The 23,785-nt window shown below is 40.6% G+C and overlaps 1 protein-coding gene across 3 annotated transcripts; it reads right to left on the reverse strand.

Annotated features, from left to right (window-relative positions):
• Nucleotides 1-843: 843 nt before the first annotated feature.
• LOC121385577 (peptide methionine sulfoxide reductase MsrA 2-like) lies at nucleotides 844-15,683 on the reverse strand. 3 transcript variants are annotated; one of them, XM_041516313.1, is made up of 7 exons: nucleotides 15,589-15,650; nucleotides 7,750-7,827; nucleotides 6,677-6,810; nucleotides 4,418-4,513; nucleotides 3,195-3,259; nucleotides 2,897-3,025; nucleotides 844-1,878 (listed from the first exon to the last, which is right to left on the reverse strand). In XM_041516313.1, the coding sequence occupies exons 3-7, from the start codon at nucleotides 6,729-6,731 to the stop codon at nucleotides 1,552-1,554; spliced, it is 672 nt and encodes a 223-aa protein (XP_041372247.1). In that variant the 5' UTR covers nucleotides 6,732-6,810; nucleotides 7,750-7,827; nucleotides 15,589-15,650; the 3' UTR covers nucleotides 844-1,551. The 3 variants fall into 3 exon arrangements, with proteins under 3 accessions (XP_041372247.1, XP_041372246.1, XP_041372248.1); XM_041516312.1 differs by lacking the exon at nucleotides 7,750-7,827 and having other exon boundaries at nucleotides 15,589-15,683; XM_041516314.1 differs by lacking the exons at nucleotides 7,750-7,827; nucleotides 15,589-15,650 and adding an exon at nucleotides 14,535-14,676.
• Nucleotides 15,684-23,785: the final 8,102 nt, after the last annotated feature.

Below are 23,785 nucleotides of genomic sequence, written 5' to 3' on the forward strand. Positions count from 1 at the left end.
CTACTCTTTTCGATTAGCAGCAAGGGATCTTTTATATGCACCATCCCACAGACAGGGTAGTACATACCATAGCCTTTGATATACCAGTCGTGGGGCACCGGCTGGAACGAGTAATAACCCAATGGGCCCACCGAAGGGAAGCGAGCGAGTGCCTTACCACTGGGCCCTACCGGTGACATTAAACACTTAACAACAACTTACCACATTTTTAAGACTTAACAACAACTTACCACATTTTTAAGACTTAACAACAACTTACCACATTTTTAAGACTTAACAACAACGTACCACATTTTTAAGACTTAACAACAACGTACCACATTTTTAACACTATGGCTCTTTGGTGTCATGTCATAACATATGAGTATTTGTTTGAAAGGGAGAGAAGAAACCCATTGATACCACATAGGCTACTTCTGATAAAGCATCAAGGTATCTTTTATATGAATTTCCCCCATAGGAGTACAGGCCCCCATTTTTGTATTGGGGGAAGAGGGCAGGCTGGCTTTTGCCCGAATTAAAAAAAACTGCCCGAATTTGGATAACAGTGTTTAATCATATTAGCATTACTACCAACCAGCTATATAGGATTGAAAACCAATCACTACACATTTTTACATGGATTACAACTAATTTTGAGGGTAGAATAATGGAAATATATGATAAAAAGGTCTCAGGTTATTAGCACATTTTGCCCAAATATCTAAAAAAATTGCCAGAATTTGAGGTTTTGCTCCAGCACTAGGAGGGCAGTTTCTCCCCCCCCCCCCACCCCCAACCTTGCCCTCGTCTCATCGCTTATGATTTTCTCACAGGCAGGATAGTACTTTAAAAACACAAAAAGTAGTTTAGTTATATATTTTTCTTGTCCAATTATACAAGTATGATACATAGAGAATATTACATGAGTGTCCCATTAGATACCATTTATACCTTATGAATTGTTTCAAAACATATCTAACAAGGAAAAATGAGATAGGTATGTTTTTAAACAAATAGTTGTAAGATAAATGGTATTTATTGGACATAAATATGGTATTCTATTTTTTTTTTACACATCTTTAAAAATAAACGTAAACATATTTTTCAACAAAAAACTATTTAACGGACCTAGCCCTTGACGTTAACTTAATTATGCGTCACAGAGAAATAAATTTTGGGTTAATGTATACATCACAAAGTAATCGATTTCGACTGAACGTTTTTTCATTGGATGATATAGCAGTAGCGACCTGGTCATCACTTAGGAGCAGCCAATCATGTCTTTAAATTGTTATCATACATATATGTGTTAACAGTATGTGTTATCAAAAATAACCAATGACCATCACCTGGGAGCAGCCAAACATATGTCTTTAAATTGTTATCATACACATATGTGTTAACAGTATGTGTTATCAAAAATAACCAATGATGTTCTCGACAAATGTGTGTGTTAGAAAACTGCATCCACCTGCCAACACTGGTTAATCTTAACCCAATGTTGTTTGGGAAAAAAAAACCCCACCAGAAAAAGACACGCACACCCTTAAAAAAAAGAAAAAATAAGCTTCACAATTCATCTTTTTTCTTTTCCTTCTTAAATAGTCCTACAGGACATGAGAGTCCTACACCCCTTAATCCACAGTATCCTTCAGGATTTTTATGAAGATACTGCTGGTGATAGTCTTCTGCATAATAAAATTCGGGTGCTGGCACAATTTCTGTGGTGATCTCGGGAAATCCTTTCTTTGTTAGTTCGTCCTGGAAGCTGTCCTTTGACTGGTGTGCCAGTGATTTCTGTTCGTCGTCATAGTAGTAGATTCCTGATCGGTATTGGGTCCCTGTGTCATTGCCTTGGCGCATGCCCTGGGTTGGATCGTGATTCTCCCAAAACACCTGCGAAAATAAAACCAAAGGAATGATTGCTTAACCACACCCAAGAACATTTCAAAACCTGGAGTCGCCATGGAGTTTGAACCATGTTACCTGCTGTAGAATATGACTTATATTTATCTGCTATGTAATACAAACCGTATTTACCTACTGTAGCATATGGAATGATATTTATCTACTGTAGAATATGAACCATATTTACTTGCTGTAGAATACGAACCATATTTACTTGATGTAAAATATGAACCATATTTACCTGTTATAGAATCTAAATCATATTTACCTGCTGAAGAGTATGAACCATGTTTATCAGTTATAGAATCTAAACCATATTTACCTGCCGTAGAATATAAACTAGATTTTTATCTACTGTTGAATATAAAATATTGAACTGCTGTAGAATACATACCAAATTTAACTACTGCAGAATATGAAAAATATTTATCTGCAATAGAATATAAATAATATTTACCTGTTTTAGCATATTATCTATATTTACCTGCCATAAAATATTACTGGTATTTACCTGCAATAGAATATGAACACTATTTACCTTCTGTAGAATATAAATGATATTTACCTGCTGTAGAATATGAATGATATTTAACTACCACAGAATAGTAAAGTAAAGTTAACGACGCCACTAGGGCACATTAATTTTTTATCTTATCATCGGCTATTGGACGTCAAACATATCGTCATTCTGACACTGTTTTTTTTTAGAGGAAAACTGCTGTCGCCACATAGGCTACTCTTTTACGACAGGCAACAAGGGATCTTTTATTTGCGCTTCCCACAGGCAGGATAGCACAAACCATGGCCTTTGTTGAACCAGTTATGGATCACTAGTCGGTGCAAGTGGTTTACACCTACCCATTGAGCCTTGCGGAGCACTCACTCAGGGTTTGGAGTCAGTATCTGCCTGGCCTGGGATCCAAACCCAGTACCTACCAGTCTGTAGACCAATGGCCTAACCACAATGTCACCGAGGCCGGTACCCCAGAATAGGAATAATATTTACCTGCAAGAGATCTGCATAAGAAATCTTGTCTGGATTGAACACAACTCGCACCACCTCATTATGGCCGGTGTGGCCCGTACACACCTCTTTATAGAGCGGGTTCTTTGTGAATCCAGCGGCATAACCAACCTGAAGAAAACAAGTCAATTAACTTAAAGAAGATAATGTGTGTGTGACAGAGAAAGAGACAAACACACACACAGACAAAGAGAGAGATGGAGACGGGGACGGAGAGCGAGAGAATGAGAGTGAGAGTGAGAGTGAGAGATTTAGAGAGATAGATAGAGAGAGATGTTACCTGAGTTGAAAAAACACCATTCTGTTGCCAAAACTTCCTTTCCGCTCCCCAAAAGCAGCCCATTCCTGCAGGTAATGGAAACAAAACATTCATGTTATTAAACAGACATTTATGTTATTAAACAAACATTCATTTGTTAATGCTCAATTATAAAACAATGTGCACAGGTGTTGTTGTTGATGACACTTGAGCACACAGATCGGTAACATGTATTAAAGATAGAAACCACTGTTTGTTTGATGACACCCCTATTTCATGGTCCATTCCTAGACCTGGTGAGGCAGCTTGAATGTCTCAATGATCCAGAGAGCCATACCAGTGGGAGCTTCAGCTCCTGGTAGGATCACCCAAGTTGGATTGGTCAAAGGGTAGAGGCCAGACTAATATGGATCACTGTGGGTCACCCAAGTTGGATTGGTCAAAGGGTAGAAGCCAGACTAATATGGATCACTGTGGGTCACCCAAGTTGGATTGGTCAAAGGGTAGAGGCTAGACTAATATGGATCACTGTGGGTCACCCAAGTTGGATTGGTCAAAGGGTAGAAGCCAGACTAATATGGATCACTGTGGGTCACCCAAGTTGGATTGGTCAAAGGGTAGAAGCCAGACTAATATGGATCACTGTGGGTCACCCAAGTTGGATTGGTCAAAGGGTAGAGGCTAGACTAATGTGGATCACTGCCGAAGACAGATGAGCTGGATCAAAGTACTTGCAGGGAGGCGCCTAACCACAGCTCAACACATATTTGCTCATATGAAAGTCAATGAGTGTTCGAACAAAAAGAAGAATAATGTTCCTATCAAACATGACCGAGATGATTGGTTATAAAACTCCATAACTGAATGTCGCAGAAAATGTTAACTATTATAATTGTTCCTTAGGTTAGAATGTGGAACTGATGTAAATGTGCTGAGGTGTTCATTGATGTCAATGTGTAACTGATGTACATGTGCTGAGGTGTTCATTGATGTTAATGTGCTGAGGTGTTCACTGATGTAAATGTGCTGAGGTGTTCATTGATGTCAATGTGTAACAAAGGAAATTACTGCTCCTTCATCATTCATCCCATTTTCATCATCTGTACATGTATGTTTGTGATGTGGTAACCAAACAAATGTCTGTCTCCATGATATATGTTGTTTGTGACGTCGTTAAAGAGAGAAGCAAACCCACCCTCCCCTTCCAAAAAAGAAAATAACAACAACAAGAGGAAGCAACAAACCAAACATAGTGAGCTTCATTTCGTCTGGAAATGGTGGTACCGTCGGATTACCATTCGCAGCGTGTCGACTACTCACAACCATCTTCAAATCTCGACCTGCAATACACAAAACATATAGTAGGGTTTAAGCTTCCCCCCTCACCCCCACCCCCCATTTTCAAGTCTCGACCTGCAATATAACAAACAAATAGCAGGATTTAAGCTCCCTCCCACAACCATCTGCAAGTCTTGATCTGCAATACACCAAACATGTTGTAGGATTTAAGCTTACCCCTTACCCCCCCCCCCCCACAACCATCTTCAAATCTTGATCTGCAATACAATAAAACATATAGTAGGGTTTAAGCTTCCCTCCTCAACCTTTTCCCCCCCCCCCCCCCCAACAACCATCTTCAAGTCTTGATCTGCAATAAACCAAAAATATAGTAGGCTTTAAGCTGCCCCCCCTCCCCCCAACAACCATCTTCAAGTCTCGACCTGCAATACAACGAACAAATAGTAGGGTTTAAGCTGTCCCCCCCCCCCCAACAACCATCTTCAAGTCTTGATCTGCAATACATCAAAAATATAGTAGGCTTTAAGCTGCCCCCCCCCCCCCCCCAACAACCATCTTCAAGTCTCGACCTGCAATACACCAAAAGCTGCCCACCTCAACCCCCACCCAAAAAATAAAACTCAACATAATTATCAGCTATTTAGCAAACTGAGCAAAAAAAATCCATAGGTATATTCAGGATTCAACTGGCCAACCATCCAAAATACATTTTTGCAAATTAATCATGTTAAAGGGACACACCCTAGTTACTGCTAGTTGTTAACCATTACGGCATTGTTTTTCGCTATTAAACCCATTTATTCACAAAATTGCACTTTATTACCGTTTATTATTTAGAATATACATTTCCATTCACCTGAAGAGTTTTTTGGTAATCCTGGTAATCCTGGTTTTTGTAATACCACAAAATGCATTTTTCGTATTTCATAAAATGGCACGGGCCTCTGAGAAAAAAACGTTGAGCAGACAAGGTCTAATCCATTTTTAGAGGGGATATTTCCATTTCAATGTCACAGACGTTGGTATACCACGTGACTGTTATTATCATTTTGGTTCAGTTTGTTTTCTCGTGCACGGTTCGCGCAATCAACATCCGATTTGTTGTTGTTCATTTGTGAGATTTTTCTTCACAGTTCGTGAACATTTTCAGTAACAATAAAGTTCAGACAAGTAAGTGTCTCAATACAAAACGTTACAAACCCTTAAAACCAATAATTTTGCTAAGTCTTACGATATCTGGAGAGGGGATACAACCAGGACAGAACAGTTGGAACATGTCCAGGAGAGGTGAAAGGAACGCACCCAAAGTCTGTGAAATTTGTCGTGACGTAGGCATTGTTGTGCTTCGAGAATACTAACTTTCAAAATTATTTCAAGCAATTGGGACATGGGGATTCCCATGGTATTTATCGATATAAAACCTGCTTTTTCACTCCATTTGATAAACACGTGATCTAAGTGTGTTACAGGTTTGTAGATGAACCAAATTATAATTTATTTTCGCTGGATGGAACTAGGGCGTGCGGCTTTAAGTATTCACAAAATTCAATTTTAATTTGCATTTGACCCGTTGGGTGGGTGGGACGTAGCCCAGTGATAAAGTGCTTGCTTGATGCGCAGTCAGTTTGGGATCGATCCCCGTCGGTGGGCTCATTGGACTGTGGTATGTACTGTTCTGTCTATAGGAAAGAGCAAATAAAAGATCCCTTGCTGCTTTATCCTTAAGAGTAACCCTTGTGGTGGAAACCAATGTTTTCTCTTTCATGCTCTTAACCAAATGACAATATCAGAGGCACTTTCAGAACTAAAACATACAGGTTCATACATATGGAGTTTCTGGTGGTGAGAAAACAAAATAGAAAAAGGGTCCACTTGTTTATATTCGAGAAAAAAAACCCAACCACGCCATGCCCCTGAATATATCACACACCAAATAGCTAAAAGTTTGTTTTGTTTAACGACACCACTAGTGCACATTGATTAATTAATCATCAGCTATTGGATGTCAAACATTTGGTAATTCTGACATGTAGTCATCAGAGGAAACCTGCTACAGTTTTCCTAACGCAGAAAGGGATCTTTTATATGCAATTTCCCACAGACAGGAAAGCACATACCATGGCTTTTGTCCAGTTGTGGTGCGCTGGTCCAAATAGTCGTACTGTAAAATCTGCTGAGGTAGCATTAAACACAAATCTCGTTACCTGGCAACGCGTCTTCTTTGTCAGGTAGAACTGTTTTTGAGCCCTGGTCACCCATCACGAAAAATCCTTGTCTGAGAAAACAGTGTTTGACGAAATTTACTGTGAGCAGTAGCCTTGCCGTCTTCCTCAAAATCCTGTAAATAAATAGACAGATAGATCGATAGACAGACAGACAGACAGACAGACTCAGTCTAGAAAATTGTGAGAGTGAGAGAGACAGAGACAGAGACAGAGGGAGGGAGGGAGGGAGAGAGAGAGAGAGAGAGAGAGAGAGAGAGAGAGAGAGAGAGAGAGAGAGAGAGAGAGAGAGAGAGAGAGAGAGAGAGAGAGAGAGAGAGAGATAGAGAGAGAGACAGACAGAGAGAAACAGAGAGAGAGAGAGAGAGAGAGAGAGAGAGAGAGAGAGAGAGAGAGAGAGAGAGAGAGAGAGAGAGAGAGAGAGAGAGAGAGAGAGAGAGAGACAGAGACAGAGAGAGACAGACAGACAGACAGACAGACAGAGAGAGAGAGAGAGAGATAAAAGATATCTTGCTGCCTTATTGGTAGGTGTTGCCTTGTTGGCAGCAGTTGATGTCCTCTCGTCAACTAAGTGTGAAAATAACCATATGTTGGTCTTAAAACATCATAAGAAGGAAGAAAGGAAATGGTTTATTTAATGACGCACTCAACACATTTTATTTATGGTTATATGGCGTCAAGACATAATATGGGTAAGGACCACACAGATATTGAGGGAGGGCTGTCACCACTTTACGTGATACTCTTTTCAATTAGCAGCAAGGGATCTTTATATGCACCATCAGCAAGCACATAATTGGGACCATATTTACTGGCTGGTGTGAGAAATCAAAAGATACATAGGAATCGGAAGAAGGCACTGAAGGAAGAATGAAATGTTTTATTTAACGACGCACTCAACACATTTCATTTATAGTTACATGTCAGACATATAGTTAAGGACCACACAGATATTGAGGGAGGAAACCCGCTGTCACCACTTCATGCGATACTCTTTTCGATTAGCAGCAAGGGATCTTTTATATGCCCCATCCCACAGACAGGATAGCACATACCATGACCTTTGATGTACCAGTCGTGGTGTACTGGCTGGAGTGAGAAATCAAAAGATCACAGGAATCGGAAGACAGGCACTGAAATAGATACACTCCGACGGATACACTCATTGCTTTAAAACATGTTGAAATGCTGTGAACCAACATTCCTTTCTTTCTTTCCCTTTTCTTAAAGTTACAACCAACATTACAACCAATGGGCCCTGATAATTAAATATATATAAACACTTACGACAGTTTCATTGTACTGGATTATGCATTCACACATAAACAGCTGTTACAAACCTCTGTGTATATAAACATTAGCCACGTGTATGTTTATCAAAATCAGAAAACGGGTCAATTTATCTTTAAGGGTTTGTGACACACACACACACACACACACACACACACACTATGGTGACCAGGTGTAGTGTGTACAGATCGTAAGATCTGGTAATGTTTACACAAGCTCAGAACAGTGAGTTTTCTGCATGAGGTTTTTGGTAGTCTTAATAGAATAGAATAGAATATTTTATGAAGTAATTGGTACATGTAAATGTAGAAACATATGTTGCAAAAATGAACCAACTAATTTTATGTTGTTTGGTTCATTAGTGTAGTCTGGACTTCTTGTCCCTTTCAGGAATGGAGTTATTAAAAAAATGTCACGAGCAGTGCCATAAAAATATAATTAAAGCACTGATGCAGACATATAATTTGATACACACAATTATAGATTTCTTTTGAGTGTCAGATGGTTTGATGAACATGCAGCTAAATGTGTCTAGGAATCAACTTATCTTGAATTTGATTATTATGTACATCGACCATGATTAGGACAGCTGGGATGGAAAAAACCCCACTGGCTCCGAGGTGGTGGTTTAATTAGAACTCTATGACCCAAGCATCTCAGGTGTGCACTAACCGACTGAATTAGATCCCTCATATTATTACAATTTTTTTTTTTTTAAATAACGTGTTAAACATAGGCTTACAATTAGTTCAATTGATAGTGTTCGGTTGGGGCATTGACATTCACGCGCCATTTTTAATTCAACAATTATACAACCAGTCTCCAGGCATCGAAATAAGCATTGTCTGGTAACCCATTTACAGATTACCACAAAAATTAGCCTGGTAACATGTCGGTTACCACAACTACATGAAAGTTAGAATTGAATTCTTGTTACTACTACTTTTAACACAGACTGATATTGCATCGATGTGTGCGAAAATCAGTATGAAAAATGAAATCTGGAAGTAAATTTATCTAGTGGGCGCTGCTTAAATGTGGATTGCCGAAATTGCTTTGCAACTGCACAAGTGTCCACAAACATCAGTGCAATTTCATACTAGAAAACGAAACGCAGAAGTAAATTCATCTAGTGGACACTGCTGAAATGCGGAATGACTATAATTGCTTGCAATGCAATTCCTTACGAGAAAATGAAACGCGGAAGTCCGGAATGCATTGCCTGGTTTATGTTCTGAATCGAAACTACTGCTACATTGAAACTTTTGTCGAGAATGAAACACCGTTCTCGACTTTTCTTACCTGTGGTAACCTCCTGGTAACCTGAACGACCCTTCTTGACTTATTTTGATACCTGAGTCTCCCTCCCTCATCAGTTTGTAACACGTCATTTGAGCATCCAGGTTCCTACTTCATCTATAGGACTGTCACTACCCAGGATGATACATCCAGGTTCCTACTTCATCTATAAGAGGACCGCCACTACCCAGGATGATACATCCAGGTTCCTACTTCATCTATAGGACTGTCACTACCCAGGATGATACATCCAGGTTCCTACTTCATCTATAAGAGGACCGCCACTACCCAGGATGATACATCCAGGTTCCTACTTCATCTATAAGAGGACTGTCACTACCCAGGATGATACAACCAGGTTCTTACTGCATCTATAGAACTGCCACTACCCAGGATGATACATCCAGGTTCCTACTTCATCTATAAGAGGACTGCCACTACCATGGATGATACATCCAGGTTCCTACTTCATCTATAGAACTGCCACTACCCAGGATGATACATCCAGGTTCCTACTTCATCTATAAGAGGACTGTCACTACCCAGGATGATACATCCAGGTTCCTACTTCATCTATAAGAGGACTGCCACTACCATGGATGATACATCCAGGTTCCTACTTCATCTATAGAACTGCCACTACCCAGAATGATACATCCAGGTTCTTACTTCATCTATAAGAGGAATGTCACTACCCAGGATGATACATCCAGGTTCCTACTTCATCTATAAGAGGACTGTCACTACCCAGGATGATACATCCAGGTTCCTACTTCATCTATAAGAGGACTGCAACTACCCAGGATGATACAACCAGGTTCTTACTTCATCTATAGAACTGCCACTACCCAGGATGATACATCCAGGTTCCTACTTCATCTATAAGAGGACTGCCACTACCATGGATGATACATCCAGGTTCCTACTTCATCTATAGAACTGCCACTACCCAGGATACATCCAGGTTCCTACTTCATCTATAAGAGGACTGTCACTACCCAGGATGATATATCCAGGTTCCTACTTCATCTATAAGAGGACTGCTACTACCATGGATGATACATCCAGGTTCCTACTTCATCTATAGAACTGCCACTACCCAGAATGATACATCCAGGTTCTTACTTCATCTATAAGAGGACTGTCACTACCCAGGATGATACATCCAGGTTCCTACTTCATCTATAAGAGGACTGTCACTACCCAGGATGATACATCCAGGTTCCTACTTCATCTATAAGAGGACTGTCACTACCCAGGATGATACATCCAGGTTCCTACTTCATCTATAGGAGGACTGCCACTACCCAGGATGATACATCCAGGTTCCTACTTCATCTATAAGAGGACTGTCACTACCCAGGATGATACATCCAGGTTCCTACTTCATCTATAGGACTGCCACTACCCAGGATGATACATCCAGGTTCCTACTTCATCTATAAGAGGACTGTCACTACCCAGGATGATACATCCAGGTTCCTACTTCATCTATAGGACTGCCACTACCCAGGATGCTACATCCAGGTTCCTACTTCATCTATAGGACTGCCACTACCCAGGATGCTACATCCAGGTTCCTACTTCATCTATAGGACTGCCACTACCCAGGATGATACATCCAGGTTCCTACTTCATCTATAAGAGGACTGTCACTACCCAGGATGATACCTCCAGGTTCCTACTTCATCTATAGAACTGCCACTACCCAGGATGATACATCCAGGTTCCTACTTCATCTATAAGAGGACTGCAACTACCCAGGATGATACATCCAGGTTCCTACTTCATCTATAGGACTGCCACTACCCAGGATGCTACATCCAGGTTCCTACTTCATCTATAGGACTGCCACTACCCAGGATGCTACATCCAGGTTCCTACTTCATCTATAGGACTGCCACTACCCAGGATGAAAACATCCAGGTTCCTACTTCATCTATAAGATGACTGTCACTACCCAGGATGATACCTCCATGTTCCTACTTCATCTATAGAACTGCCACTACCCAGGATGATACATCCAGGTTCCTACTTCATCTATAAGAGGACTGCAACTACCCAGGATGATACAACCAGGTTCTTACTTCATCTATAGGACTGCCACTACCCAGGATGATACATCCAGATTCCTACTTCATCTATAAGAGGACTGCCACTACCCAGGATGCTACATCCAGGTTCCTACTTCATCTATAGGACTGCCACTAACCAGGATGATACATCCAGGTTCCTACTTCATCTATAAGAGGACTGTCACTACCCAGGATGATACATCCAGGTTCCTACTTCATCTATAGGACTGCCACTACCCAGGATGATACATCCAGGTTCCTACTTCATCTATAGGACTGCCACTACCCAGGATGATACATCCAGGTTCCTACTTCATCTATAGGACTGCCACTACCCAGGATGATACATCCAGGTTCCTACTTCATCTATAAGAGGACTGCCACTACCATGGATGATACATCCAGGTTCCTACTTCATCTGTAAGTCCCATGCGCATGCTGTAACCTCACCGTGGTGCAGGGGTGTAACATTCTCTTTGAGAATGGCCAATACAGCACAAATTGAATGAATGAATGAATGAATGAATGTTTAACGACACCCCAGCACAAACAATACATCGGCTATTGGGTGTCAAACTATGGTAATGCAAATAAATAAAGTGATGATCAACATCAATATAAAAATTCAAGACTTAAACAAAAACAGTGTAAAGAACTGTGCAAAAACACAAATATCACAGAATTTTACGGATACTGAATTTTACTCAAAACTTAAATTTTGTGCTGTATTGGCCATTCTCAAAAAGAATGTTACACCCCTGCACCACGGTGAGGTTACAGCACACGCAGGGGCACAAATTGAAGTTTAGAGTAAAAGTCAGTGTCATATCTGTGATATTTGTATTTGTATTTTTGCACAGTTCTTTACACTGTTTTTATTTATATCTTGAATTTTTCTGTTGATGTTGATCATCACCTTGTTTTTTTCTATTACCATAGTTTGACACCCAATAGCCGATGTATTTTTCGTGCTGGGGTGTCGTTAAACATTCATTCATTCATTCATCTGTAAGAGGACTGCCACTACCCTGGATGACACAAGGTTTCTACTTCATCTATAAGAGGACTGCCACTACCTAGGATGATATTCAAATCATACTTCATCTGTAAGAGGACTGCCACTACCCTGGGTGATACATCCAGGTTCCTACTTTATCTATAAGAGGACTGCCATTCTCCAGGATGATACATCCAGGTTCCTACTTCATCTATAAGAGGACTGCCACTCTCCAGGATGATACATCCAGGTTCCTACTTCATCTATAGGACTGCCACCACCCAGGATGATACATCTAGGTTCCTACTTCATCTATAAGAGGACTGCCACTACTCAGGATGATACATCCAGGTTCCTACGTCATCTATAGGACTGCCACTCTCCAGGATGATACATCCAGGTTCTTACTTCATCTATAGAACTGCCACTACCTAGGATGAGACATCCAGGTTCTTACTTCATCTATAAGAGGACTGCCACTACCCAGGATGATAGATCCTGTCTCCTATTTCATCTATAAGAGGACTGCCACTACCCAGGATGATACATCCAAGTTCCTACTTCATCTATAAGAGGACTGTCACTACCCAGGATGATACATCCAGGTTCCTACTTCATCTATAAGAGGACTGCCTCTACCATGGATGATACAACCAGGTTCTTACTTCATCTATAAGAGGACTGCCACTACCCACGATGATAGATCCTGGCTATTTCATCTATAAGAGGACTGCCACTACCCAGGATGATACATCCAGGTTCCTACTTCATCTATAGGACTGCCACTACCCAGGATGATACATCCAGGTTCCTATTTCATCTATAGGACTGCCACTGCCAACACTGGTTAGACAAATGTAAACCTGCATGAGACAGAGTTCAGTGGACATTTAAACAGTTGTGTTGACATATAGAATCACTGCCCAAACAGTGATGTTATCAGGTCTTGGGTATTTTGACACTTTTTTCCCTAGAAATGAAACCCACAGCAGACGACGACTTGAAAACAATTCAGGGCTTTTTTTCTCTAATTTGTAATGAATTAGGTTTTTAATAAGTTGGTCCATGTGACCTTTTTTCTTAGTTCCCAATAGCTTCCTGGATCTGCCCCTTTTAACATAAACACACATATAACTAGGGGTAGCCCAGGTACTCTAACAGTAGGAGCAAATATGTATTTAAACGGAACATTATTGAATGGGGGTGCTGTCAGGTTTCTTCCTGTAGTGTGTGTATTAGTGATTAATATGTGATTTTTTTTTATCAGGGAGCTCGAAAATGAACGATGTAAAGGTATTTAATGTCAAACATAGGATTGTTGTTGTATTAGAGCAGGAATCATTGACTAATATTTGGTTGGCAGCGAAAGAAATGTTTTATTTAACGACGCACTCAACACATTTTATTTACGGTTATATGGCGTCAGACATATGGTTAAGGACCACACAGATTTTGAGAGGAAACCCGCTGTCGCCACTATATGGGCTACTCTTCCGATTAGCAGCAAGGGATCTTTTATTTGCACTTCCCACAGGATAGCACAAACCATGGCCTTTGTTGAACCAGTTATGGATCACTGGTCGGTGCAAGTGATTTACACCTACCCATTGAGCCTTGCGGAACACTCACTCAGGGTTTGGAGTCAGTATCTGGATTAAAAAGCCCATGCCTCGACTGGGATCCGAACCCAGTACCTACCAGTCTGTAGACCGATGGCCTGCCACGACGCCACCGAGGCCGGTTTGGTTGGCAGCGAATACACAATATCAATATAGATTGGTCTCTGATGCTACATCTATTCTAATGGTAAGAGAGTGTTGGTAACTGTCCAAATGTCCATCTAGCTCTCTTATTGGGACGGGACGTAGCCCAGTGGTAAAGCGCTTGCTTGATGCACAGTCGATCCCCATCGGTGAGCCCATTGGCCTATCTCTCGTTTCAGCCAGTGCACCATGACTGGTATATCAAAGACCGTGGTATGTGCTATTCTGTCTGTGGGATGATGCATACATAAAAGATCCCTTGCTACTAATGAACAAAAAATGTAGTGGGTTTCCTCTCTATGACTACAGGTCAAAATTACCAAATGGTTGACATCCGATAGCCAATGATTAATAAATTATCAATGTGCTCTAGTAGTGTTGTTAAAAAAAGCTAAAAAAAAAAACCTGTAACTTACCGTCTGAGTAGGCTACTCGGCTAAACAATTAAAGGGCTGAAATAAGTTTCCTCCGTATCAAACCAGTAGGGGGTGTAGCCTATTAGTTCATCTAGATTAACCTGGAGTGCAAGCACACTCGAGTATGCTCGACGTTAGTGCAGAGTGCACATTAAGTCAATACTTTCCGTAACCACACTTTAACAGTCATCACGGGCGTAGGAAGGTGCCAAAAGTGTGTGTTGTGTGGGGGGGGGGGGGGGGGGGGGGGGGGGGCAGCACACACACACACACATATATATATATATATATATATATATATATATATATATATAAATACATGTATAAATATATAAAAACATGGTAGGACTTCAGTGGTCGAGATTAACATTTTTGACAGTATCCCAGTCGGCTACTAACATTTCAAAATCTGGTATCCCACCTGAGAATTTAGTATCCCACTTAAATGAAATTCATAAATAACATCATAACAAAGTTTGATGACACTGTTAGGCTACTTAACTTCACCAGTAAATGACGACTTTCATTGTTTCAGCGAAAAATAAAAACGCACGATTAAAAAAACAAAAACATCTCGGTGGGATACTGGGTTATTGAAGTCTGGTATCCAAAATTAAATTCTGGTATTGTCTGCCAGCGTAATTGGCTGCTAGAATCCGCTCGGTAAAGTCGGACTTTTTTCCTTTAATTCAAAGTGAAGATCGTTCCAAAGTAAGTATTTCTTGGTCTCAGTGAGCTCGAAATAGATCACAATATACGATTAGGGTGGGGAAATGTGATGGTAATCGTTATTTTGACCGCAATTTCGTTCCGAGCAAAATTCCTCGGAACCGTTGTCCAGAAACTGCGAATGGCGGAATGGATAGACAGGATAAACCTCGCCGTTGTGCTTTGCACGCGAGGTTTTATCTTGATGAACTATGTTCGGACTAGCTCGACGTGTATCTTGATGTATGTACCGATTCATCCAAAGAACGGAGCGCTGTTTAAATAAGTGTTATGAATGATGTCACCCCTGATAAAAACCCAAACAACTATCTACCATCAAACTTACATAAAATGTCGCATGACAAACTTCAGAAAACGTATTACAGACAAAAACAAAAACAATGAACTACAACTTCCGTGAAACTGTCATTTCAAACTAAGGGAGGCTACTAGCACAGTAATCGTACACCTCAGTCTTTAATGCCTTTTTCGACGCTCAAAATCTAATACAATCAATCAAACATTTATTTCCGTATATGAATTAATCAGACATGAACAATAATATCAACAGCAAGAAAAGAGAAAAAAGACATGCTACACTGGTTCAAATATCCTGACACAATTATAATACTAGTGCTTTGTTTATATTGTATTGATAACACGTATTGATCAGTTAATTACCAGAACCCACTGGCGTAGCCAATATTTTATACTGACGGGCCAAACCATGTTTCTTTCTATGTGTGTATGATTTTATAAAATTAAATACAATTTATAAAAATAAAAAGGAAGGTTTGACCACGTCAAATTGACGTAGGATCCGGCGCGAGGGCAGAGGGTGGGGTGGGTGGTGTTGGCTTGTGCCCCTCCACTCGAGGACAAAAATGTACATTTTGATCCAAGTCTGTATACGGTAAAAAAATATGGCTTGTGTCTACCCCACTATAGAAACTGTAACCCCACTAAAGATTGTCCCTCACAGTCCAGATATCTTCCCTTTGGGTTGGTTACAGACCAAGACGTCAGAATACACCAGGCATGGTGTCTGTGCCACACTCGTCGGACCAAGACGTCAGAATACACCAGGCATGGTGTCTGTGCCACACTCGTCGGACCCAGACGTCAGAATACACCAGGCTTGGTGTCTGTGCCACACTCGTCGGACCAAGACGTCAGAATACACCAGGCGTGGTGTCTGTGCCACACTCGTCGGACCCAGACGTCAGAATACACCAGGCGTGGTGTCTGTGTCACACTCGTCGGACCCAGACTTCAGAATACACCAGGCGTGGTGTCTGTGCCACACTCGTCGGACCCAGACGTCAGAATACACCAGGCTTGGTGTCTGTGCCACACTCGTCGGACCCAGACGTCAGAATACACCAGGCATGGTGTCTGTGCCACACTCGTCGGACCAAGACGTCAGAATACACCTGGCTTGGTGTCTGTGCCACACTCGTCGGACCCAGACGTCAGAATACACCAGGCATGGTGTCTGTGCCACACTCGTCGGACCTAGACGTCAGAATACACCTGGGGGCGGGACGTAGCCCAGTGGTAAAAGTGCTCATTGATGCGCGGTCGGTTTAGGATCCTCGTCGGGCTATTTCTCGTTCCAGCCAGTGCTTCACAACTGATTTAAAAAAAAGGTCGTGGTATGCACTATCCTGTCTGTGGGATGGTGCATATACACCTAAAAGATCCCTTGCTGCTAATCGAAAAGAGTAGTGCATGAAGTGGCGACAGTGGGTTTCCTCTCTCTATATATCTGTATGTCTGATGCCATATAACCGTAAATAAAATGTGTTGAGTGAGTCATTAAATAAAACATTTCCTTCTTCAGAATACACCATACATGGTATCTCTGTCACACTCACCAGACCCAGACATCAAAATACACCAGGCAGTGTGCATGCGTGCGTATGTGTGTGTGTGTGTGTGTGTGTGTGTGTGTGTGTGTACAAAAAGGGCACTTGCACAATCCTAGATTTAGACCTGAAATATTTTTTAATTATATTCGTGCTAGCTTTACACATTTAAAATATTGGCATTTACTTGTACAGTGCGAATAATTTTTACATGCTCATATACCACTAGAGTTTCGAGCATGTCCGTCCCGGGGCCTGTCTCTGGATAGCCAGGGGCTTGTCCTGGGACAGATTACTTGTCGAAAGCAGAAATTTGCATTTTAGGACATCAAGTTTTCAAAATTATCCGCGGTAGGATGCCCCCAATTTGAGTCAGTCAAGAAATGACGTATATGTACATGCATCACCAAAGTAGTCAAACCAGAATTCAGTTACGTTTTAATACAAAGCCCTTCATAGTAATTCGATTCTTTCATTTCATTGCAATTTATTTTCGTGCTTATATCCAATTCAAGCACGCTGTCCTGGGTACACTCTCCAGCTGTCTGGGCGGTCTGTCTAGGACAGTGGGTTAGTTGTTATTTGGTTAGTGGTTAGTGAGAGAGAAGAGGGTGTAGTGGCTTACACCTACCCACTGAGCCCTTAAGAACTCGATCTGGGTTGGAGCCGGTGCCGGGCTGCGAACCCTGTACCTACCAGTCTGTAGTCTGATGGCTTAACCACTGCGCCACCGAGGCCGATTCTGTGTTATTCACAATATTTGCTATTGTGCATTTCAAACCACTTATCTTTCAATTTTCCGGGGGAGCATGTCCCCGAACCGTAGTTCATCTGGATAAACGTTGAGCGCAAGCGTCCATCGAGGTTTAATATTGATGAACTATCCAAACCCTCGTAGAAAATCTCAATCAATCACCCCTCCCCAAATGTTCAGTTACTTTCACCATGCCTGCATATATGCCTATTTTAACAAATAATTATTTTGTTTTGTTTAACGACATCACTAGAGCACATTTATTGATCATGGATGTCAAACATTTTGTAATTTTCACATATAGTCTTAGAGAGGAAACCTACTCATGGGCGTACATAGGATTTTGAAAAGGGGGGTTCCAATACATAGGATTTTGAAAAGGGGGGTTCCAAAATAGATTGCAGAGATATTGGGCATATATTTCTATGTTGAGTAAATATAATAATGTCCGATATCAATGTCAGATATATTAAATTATAAAAAATGCGATTTCAGGGGGGGGTTCGGTCGAACCCCCTCCCCCCATGTATGCCCATGCTACTATATTTTTTCATTAGTAGCGAGGGATCTTTTATATGCACCATCCCACCGACAGGATAGCACATACCATGGCCTTTGATATACCAATTGTGGTGCACTGTCTGGAACGAGAAATAGTATCTCTTCTACATCTCCCCTGTAATTCACTGTATGTACAGTGTATCTGGAAATCACATTTTCTGTAGAACAGCATTTCACAGGTGTGATGAAGGAAGGAAGAAATGTTTTATTTAATGACAAACTCAACACATTTTTATTTACGGATATATGGCGTTGGACATATAGTTAAAGGCATACTGTCACGGATTTACGGACCTTATTTCTCTAAAAATGGATAATAAATAAAAATTACATTAATTGTTGGAAACCAAATCTAGCCATCACATCACCTTAACTGAACCATAATGGAGTGAAATCCATGTCGACCCTCTCGGCAATTTTAGTTTTTTTAATTATGGACTATTGCCATAATTCAATTATTTTTACAAAATATCATTAATAAATGGAGTATGGTGGTTATGAAGATGGTTGAATAAAGTACATTTAGGGACAAATCAAATTATTTTTGTTCAGGTAATACTTTGTTAGACCATTATAAATAGGTCAGTGGTCTGTGACAATATGCTTTTAAGGACCACACATATAATGAGAGAGGAAAGCTTCTGTCACCACACAATGGGCTACTCTTTCCGATTTATGTCATAGGGTTTTACGTGCACATTCAGAACAAGCTGTTGTAGTGCACGCCTGTCATCGGCTCCTCCATCCATGACAGGAAAGGGGGGGGGGGGAGAGGAGGTACCGCCTGCACTGGCAGGTGCAAGGGAGCACCAGCAGCCCGACCAAATCCTTTCCGATTTGCAACCAGGGATGTTTTATATGCTATACCCCACAGGAAGGATAACACATGTATACCACAGCCTTTGATACACCATCATTGGCCAGAATGAGAAATACTGTATTTCCTCAAATAAGCGCTGGGCCTCCAGTAAGGAAGGAAGGAAATGTTTTATTTAACGATGCACTCAGCACATTTTATTTATGGTTATATGGTGTCGGACATATGGTTAAGGACCACACCGATTTTGAGAGGAAACCCACTGTCGCCACTTCATGGGCTACTCTTTTCCATTAGCAGCAAAGGATCTTTTATATGCACCATCCCACAGACAGGATGGTACATACCACAGCCTTTGTTATACCAGTTGTGAAGCACTGGCTGAAACAAGAAATAGCCCAATGGGTCCACCGATGGGAATCGATCCCAGATTGATTGCGGATCTGGGGCCCTATTTTCGAAGCCATCTTAGCGCTACGAAATCGTAAAACCGTCGTAGGTTGTGACGTCACTTCTGCGCACGCCATAGTGACGTCATAGCTTACGATGATTTCACGATTTCGTAGGCTAAGATAGCTTCGAAAATATGGACCCAGGTGAGCGCTGTATCAGTGATCTACGTGCTGCCCCCAAGCCTCCAGTAAGCGCCAGGTCTGTAACACACAACAAAATAAACGCTGGGCCTCTAATAAGCGCCGGCCCTCCTATAAATGCTGGGCAAGACGGCCAAAAATTGATTACTCCCTGGCATAATTTAGGCACTTTACCTAGACAAATAATATTAATTTGTTCATTGTTTTGTTACATTTCGAAATTAAAGTTTAAAAATAAATAAATTTGTAACATTTTAGTTTTTTAGCTTTTATTTCTAAAATTTGTTTGAAAAAATAAAGGCTGTTGAAATGAATAAGCGCTTGGGTGCTTATTAGAGGAAACACGGTAGCTCAATAGCAGGGCTTCTAGATTATGGTAGCCCCACTCCCATGGCTAGTGTCTGATGCCATATAACGGTAAATAAAATGTATTGTGTCGCTAAATAAAACATTTCCCATGGCTGGTGATATTCAATGTTGGACTAGTAAATAACTATTGCCATGCCCCGACAGCTAGTGGAAAAAAATATGTCAAATATTGCAGTGAAGTCTATTTTGCAAATATGAATATCCTGTCCGTACCCCCCAGTTTTTAAGCTCTTTCTCCCTCTTTCGGTGACACATCCGATTATTACTATTATTTAGTAAAATTGTACTAACTTAAAGTAGGGCTAGTGAATTTTTAATCACGGCTAGTAAACGTTTTAAATCACTTATCCCATGACTAGTGGATTTAATAAAAATTCTAGAAGCATTGTCAATAGACCCCCTGAAAGGGGTCGATGCTAAACCAGGGCAAGATGATTAAATTTTATTTAATGAATGTTTTGACGACACCCCAGCACAAAAATGGACATCAGCTATTGGGTGTCACAAAAGGTAAGTATATATGAGAGCAACATGGATTGCACATTTCTAAATAGCAGAGAAAATAACAAACATTTGTTTTGTTTTACACCACTGGAGCACATTGATTAATTAATCATCAGCTATTGGATGTCAAACATTTGGTAATTCTGACACATACATGTAGTCATCAGAGAAAACCTGCTAAATTGTTCATAATGCAGCAAGGGATCTTTTATATGCATTTTTCCCATAGACATGAAAGCACATACCACAGCCTTTGACCAGTTGTGGTGCACTGGTTGGAACGAAAAAAGATAACAACAAATACATCACATTTGTAGCAGAACATTTATTTATATTCCAATTTTTAACATCTTATCAAAATGATAAGATTAACTGGTGCATAAACATCAATATTGAATCAATTAAACCACATTAAACATGACATATTAAACATTTGTGTAGAAGGTGCCATTTTATACAGATTAAAGACATAAATTAGAAAAAAAAGGTTGCAATTTGTCAATAAAAAAACACCAACAAATCCCCATTCAACAATGCCGAAAGCATGAAAAAACCTATCAAGGCGGTATACAAAGTGACAGAGAATTTATAAATTCTATTTTACAGCTCAACATTTGATTGGTCACTCAAATTAACAGTAAAAACAAGTATTAGCTGGGTGCACCTTTGAGGAACACCAAACATCTATTTACATATTTCAGTGTGATCTTGACCATCTTTAAATATCTTGTCTTATAGAGATTGTCTGCAGTTCACTATTATTGTAATCTGTTTCCAGCTACCAGAATCTTCTTAACAAAGGGCAAAGGGGTGGGGTGGGGAGAGATCAGACGATGTTCATATAGATGTCCACCGCTTTCAGTGGTGTCGTGGTTAAGCCATTGAATGTAAGGGTGGTATGTACTGTGTTCACAGTCCGGTGTAATAGCCCAAAATATAACACACACACACACACACACCCCCCCCCCCCCCCCACCAAACTATATCCGGGGTATAAACTGGACTAGTCCAGAATATACCCCGGGGTATAAAACAGGCTAGCCCAGAATATACCTCTCTAGTCTGTATTTCAATGTCCAGAGGGTTCCCCCCCCCCCCCCCCCCCCAATCATAATTTGTATATTTTGGGCTAGAGAATATTGAAATATCTTATATTAAGGTTAGGGTTAGGGGTATAAAACAGGCTAGCCCATTTCAACCCCGGGTATTGTTTGGCACAATACACCCTCTTCTCTCTCACTAACCACTAATCCACTGTCCTGGACAGACATCCCAGATAGCTGATGTGTGTGCCTAGGACAGTATGCTTGAAACTTAATTGGATATAAACACAAAAATAAGTTGTGTAATTGTAATATAGATGTCCATAGAAAATGTAATCCCACCCCCCACCCCCACCAGACCATGCTACACCCGTTAACTAAAATTACACTCTCATGACACTTTCCTGTTTAAAATATCAGTGTCTGCATATCCAAAGTAATTTTCATTCTATTTGTAGTAGATCAAACTTCATTTTACTTGTCAACATATTAATATAATTTATATAGGTTTGAAATTGGAAGGTACAATTCACTTAGGCCTACCCAAAACATGATGATGACAACACTTGATATTTTAATCTAGAACAATGGATGCGATGTTTTGTTACTTTTTACCCAATTTGTGCTTCTTATTTTTTTATATGGGGCCATTCAACTATTACGCAACACTTGAGGGGGTGGGTGTAGTTCCAAATTTTATGTAGCGTTACAGGGGGTGGGTGGGTGTACTGAACAGCGTTACACACACACGTTTTTTTATTACAATGTTTGTTTCTTTTGTTTATATATACACACGCACACGCACACACACGTATATAGACACATACAATAGCAATTATAAATTAGTTTAAATGCATATCTCCTTTCCAAAATTGCAAAACAGCACATTGAAGTTCTATTACACTCATAGCACAACTTGTTTGTCAATGGAAGGTCGGGGTGTGTGTGTGTTCCCAACCATTACGTAAATTAAAAAAAAAATAATTGGGGGTGGGTGGGGAGTGGTGTATGATCTAGCATTATGGAGCATCACATGGTGAAGGGAGGTTGTCTAATTTTGAGAAAAATAGTGTTACGTAATATTTGAAAAGCACTCATGACGAATCCTCTTTATATACATGTGTATATATATATATACACATGTATATGTTTGTGAGTAATGAATATTCATGCTATGACACTGTTGTTTTGATTATCTACATAACTTTGAATTTCAAGCTCTTCCTCGGTGGTACAGCTTTTAAGCTATCAGCCTCAAGGACGGTAAGGTACCGAGTTCAAACCCTGCTACCTCTTCACACCCAGAGTGAGTTCTAGAGTTCTAACTGCCTAATTGGTATGACCACTACATCATCTTGTTTCACAATCATTTTTGTTTTGTTTTACAATACCACTAGAGCACATTAATTCATTAATCATCGGCTATTAGATGTAGTCATCAGAACAAACCATCTACGTGTTTTCTAATGCAAACAAGGATCTTTTATATGCAATTTCCCCTCATACAGGAAAGCACATACCACATCCTTTGACCAGTTGTGGGAACTGGCTGGAACAAGAAAAAAACCCAAGCAGTTGAATGGATCCACCGAGGTGATTCGATCTTGAGGCGCAAGCACCTCAAGCAACTTAGGTAAATCCTGCCCCCTGTTTTTCAGTAAGCACTAACAGCTAACCATTAACCCACTACTGTCCAGGGTCCTGTTCCACTGAGCGATCTTAGCCCTAAGATCACCTTAAATGTATAATCACTGTATACACTTACGGAAGGAAGGAAATGTTTTATTTAATGACGCACTCAACACATTTTATTTACGGTTATATGGCGTCGGACTTATGGTTAAGGACCACACAGATATTGAGAGGAAACCCGCTGTCGCCACTTCATGGGCTACTCTTTTCGATTAACAGCAAGGGATCTTTTATATGCATCATCTCACAGACAGGATAACACATACCACAGCATTGGATATACCAGTCGTGGTGCACTGGCTAGAGCGAGAAATAGCCCAATGGGTCCACCAACAGGAATCG

Source organism: Gigantopelta aegis, chromosome 11, assembly GCF_016097555.1.
Source record: "Gigantopelta aegis isolate Gae_Host chromosome 11, Gae_host_genome, whole genome shotgun sequence".
Lineage (NCBI taxonomy): Eukaryota > Metazoa > Mollusca > Gastropoda > Neomphalida > Peltospiridae > Gigantopelta > Gigantopelta aegis.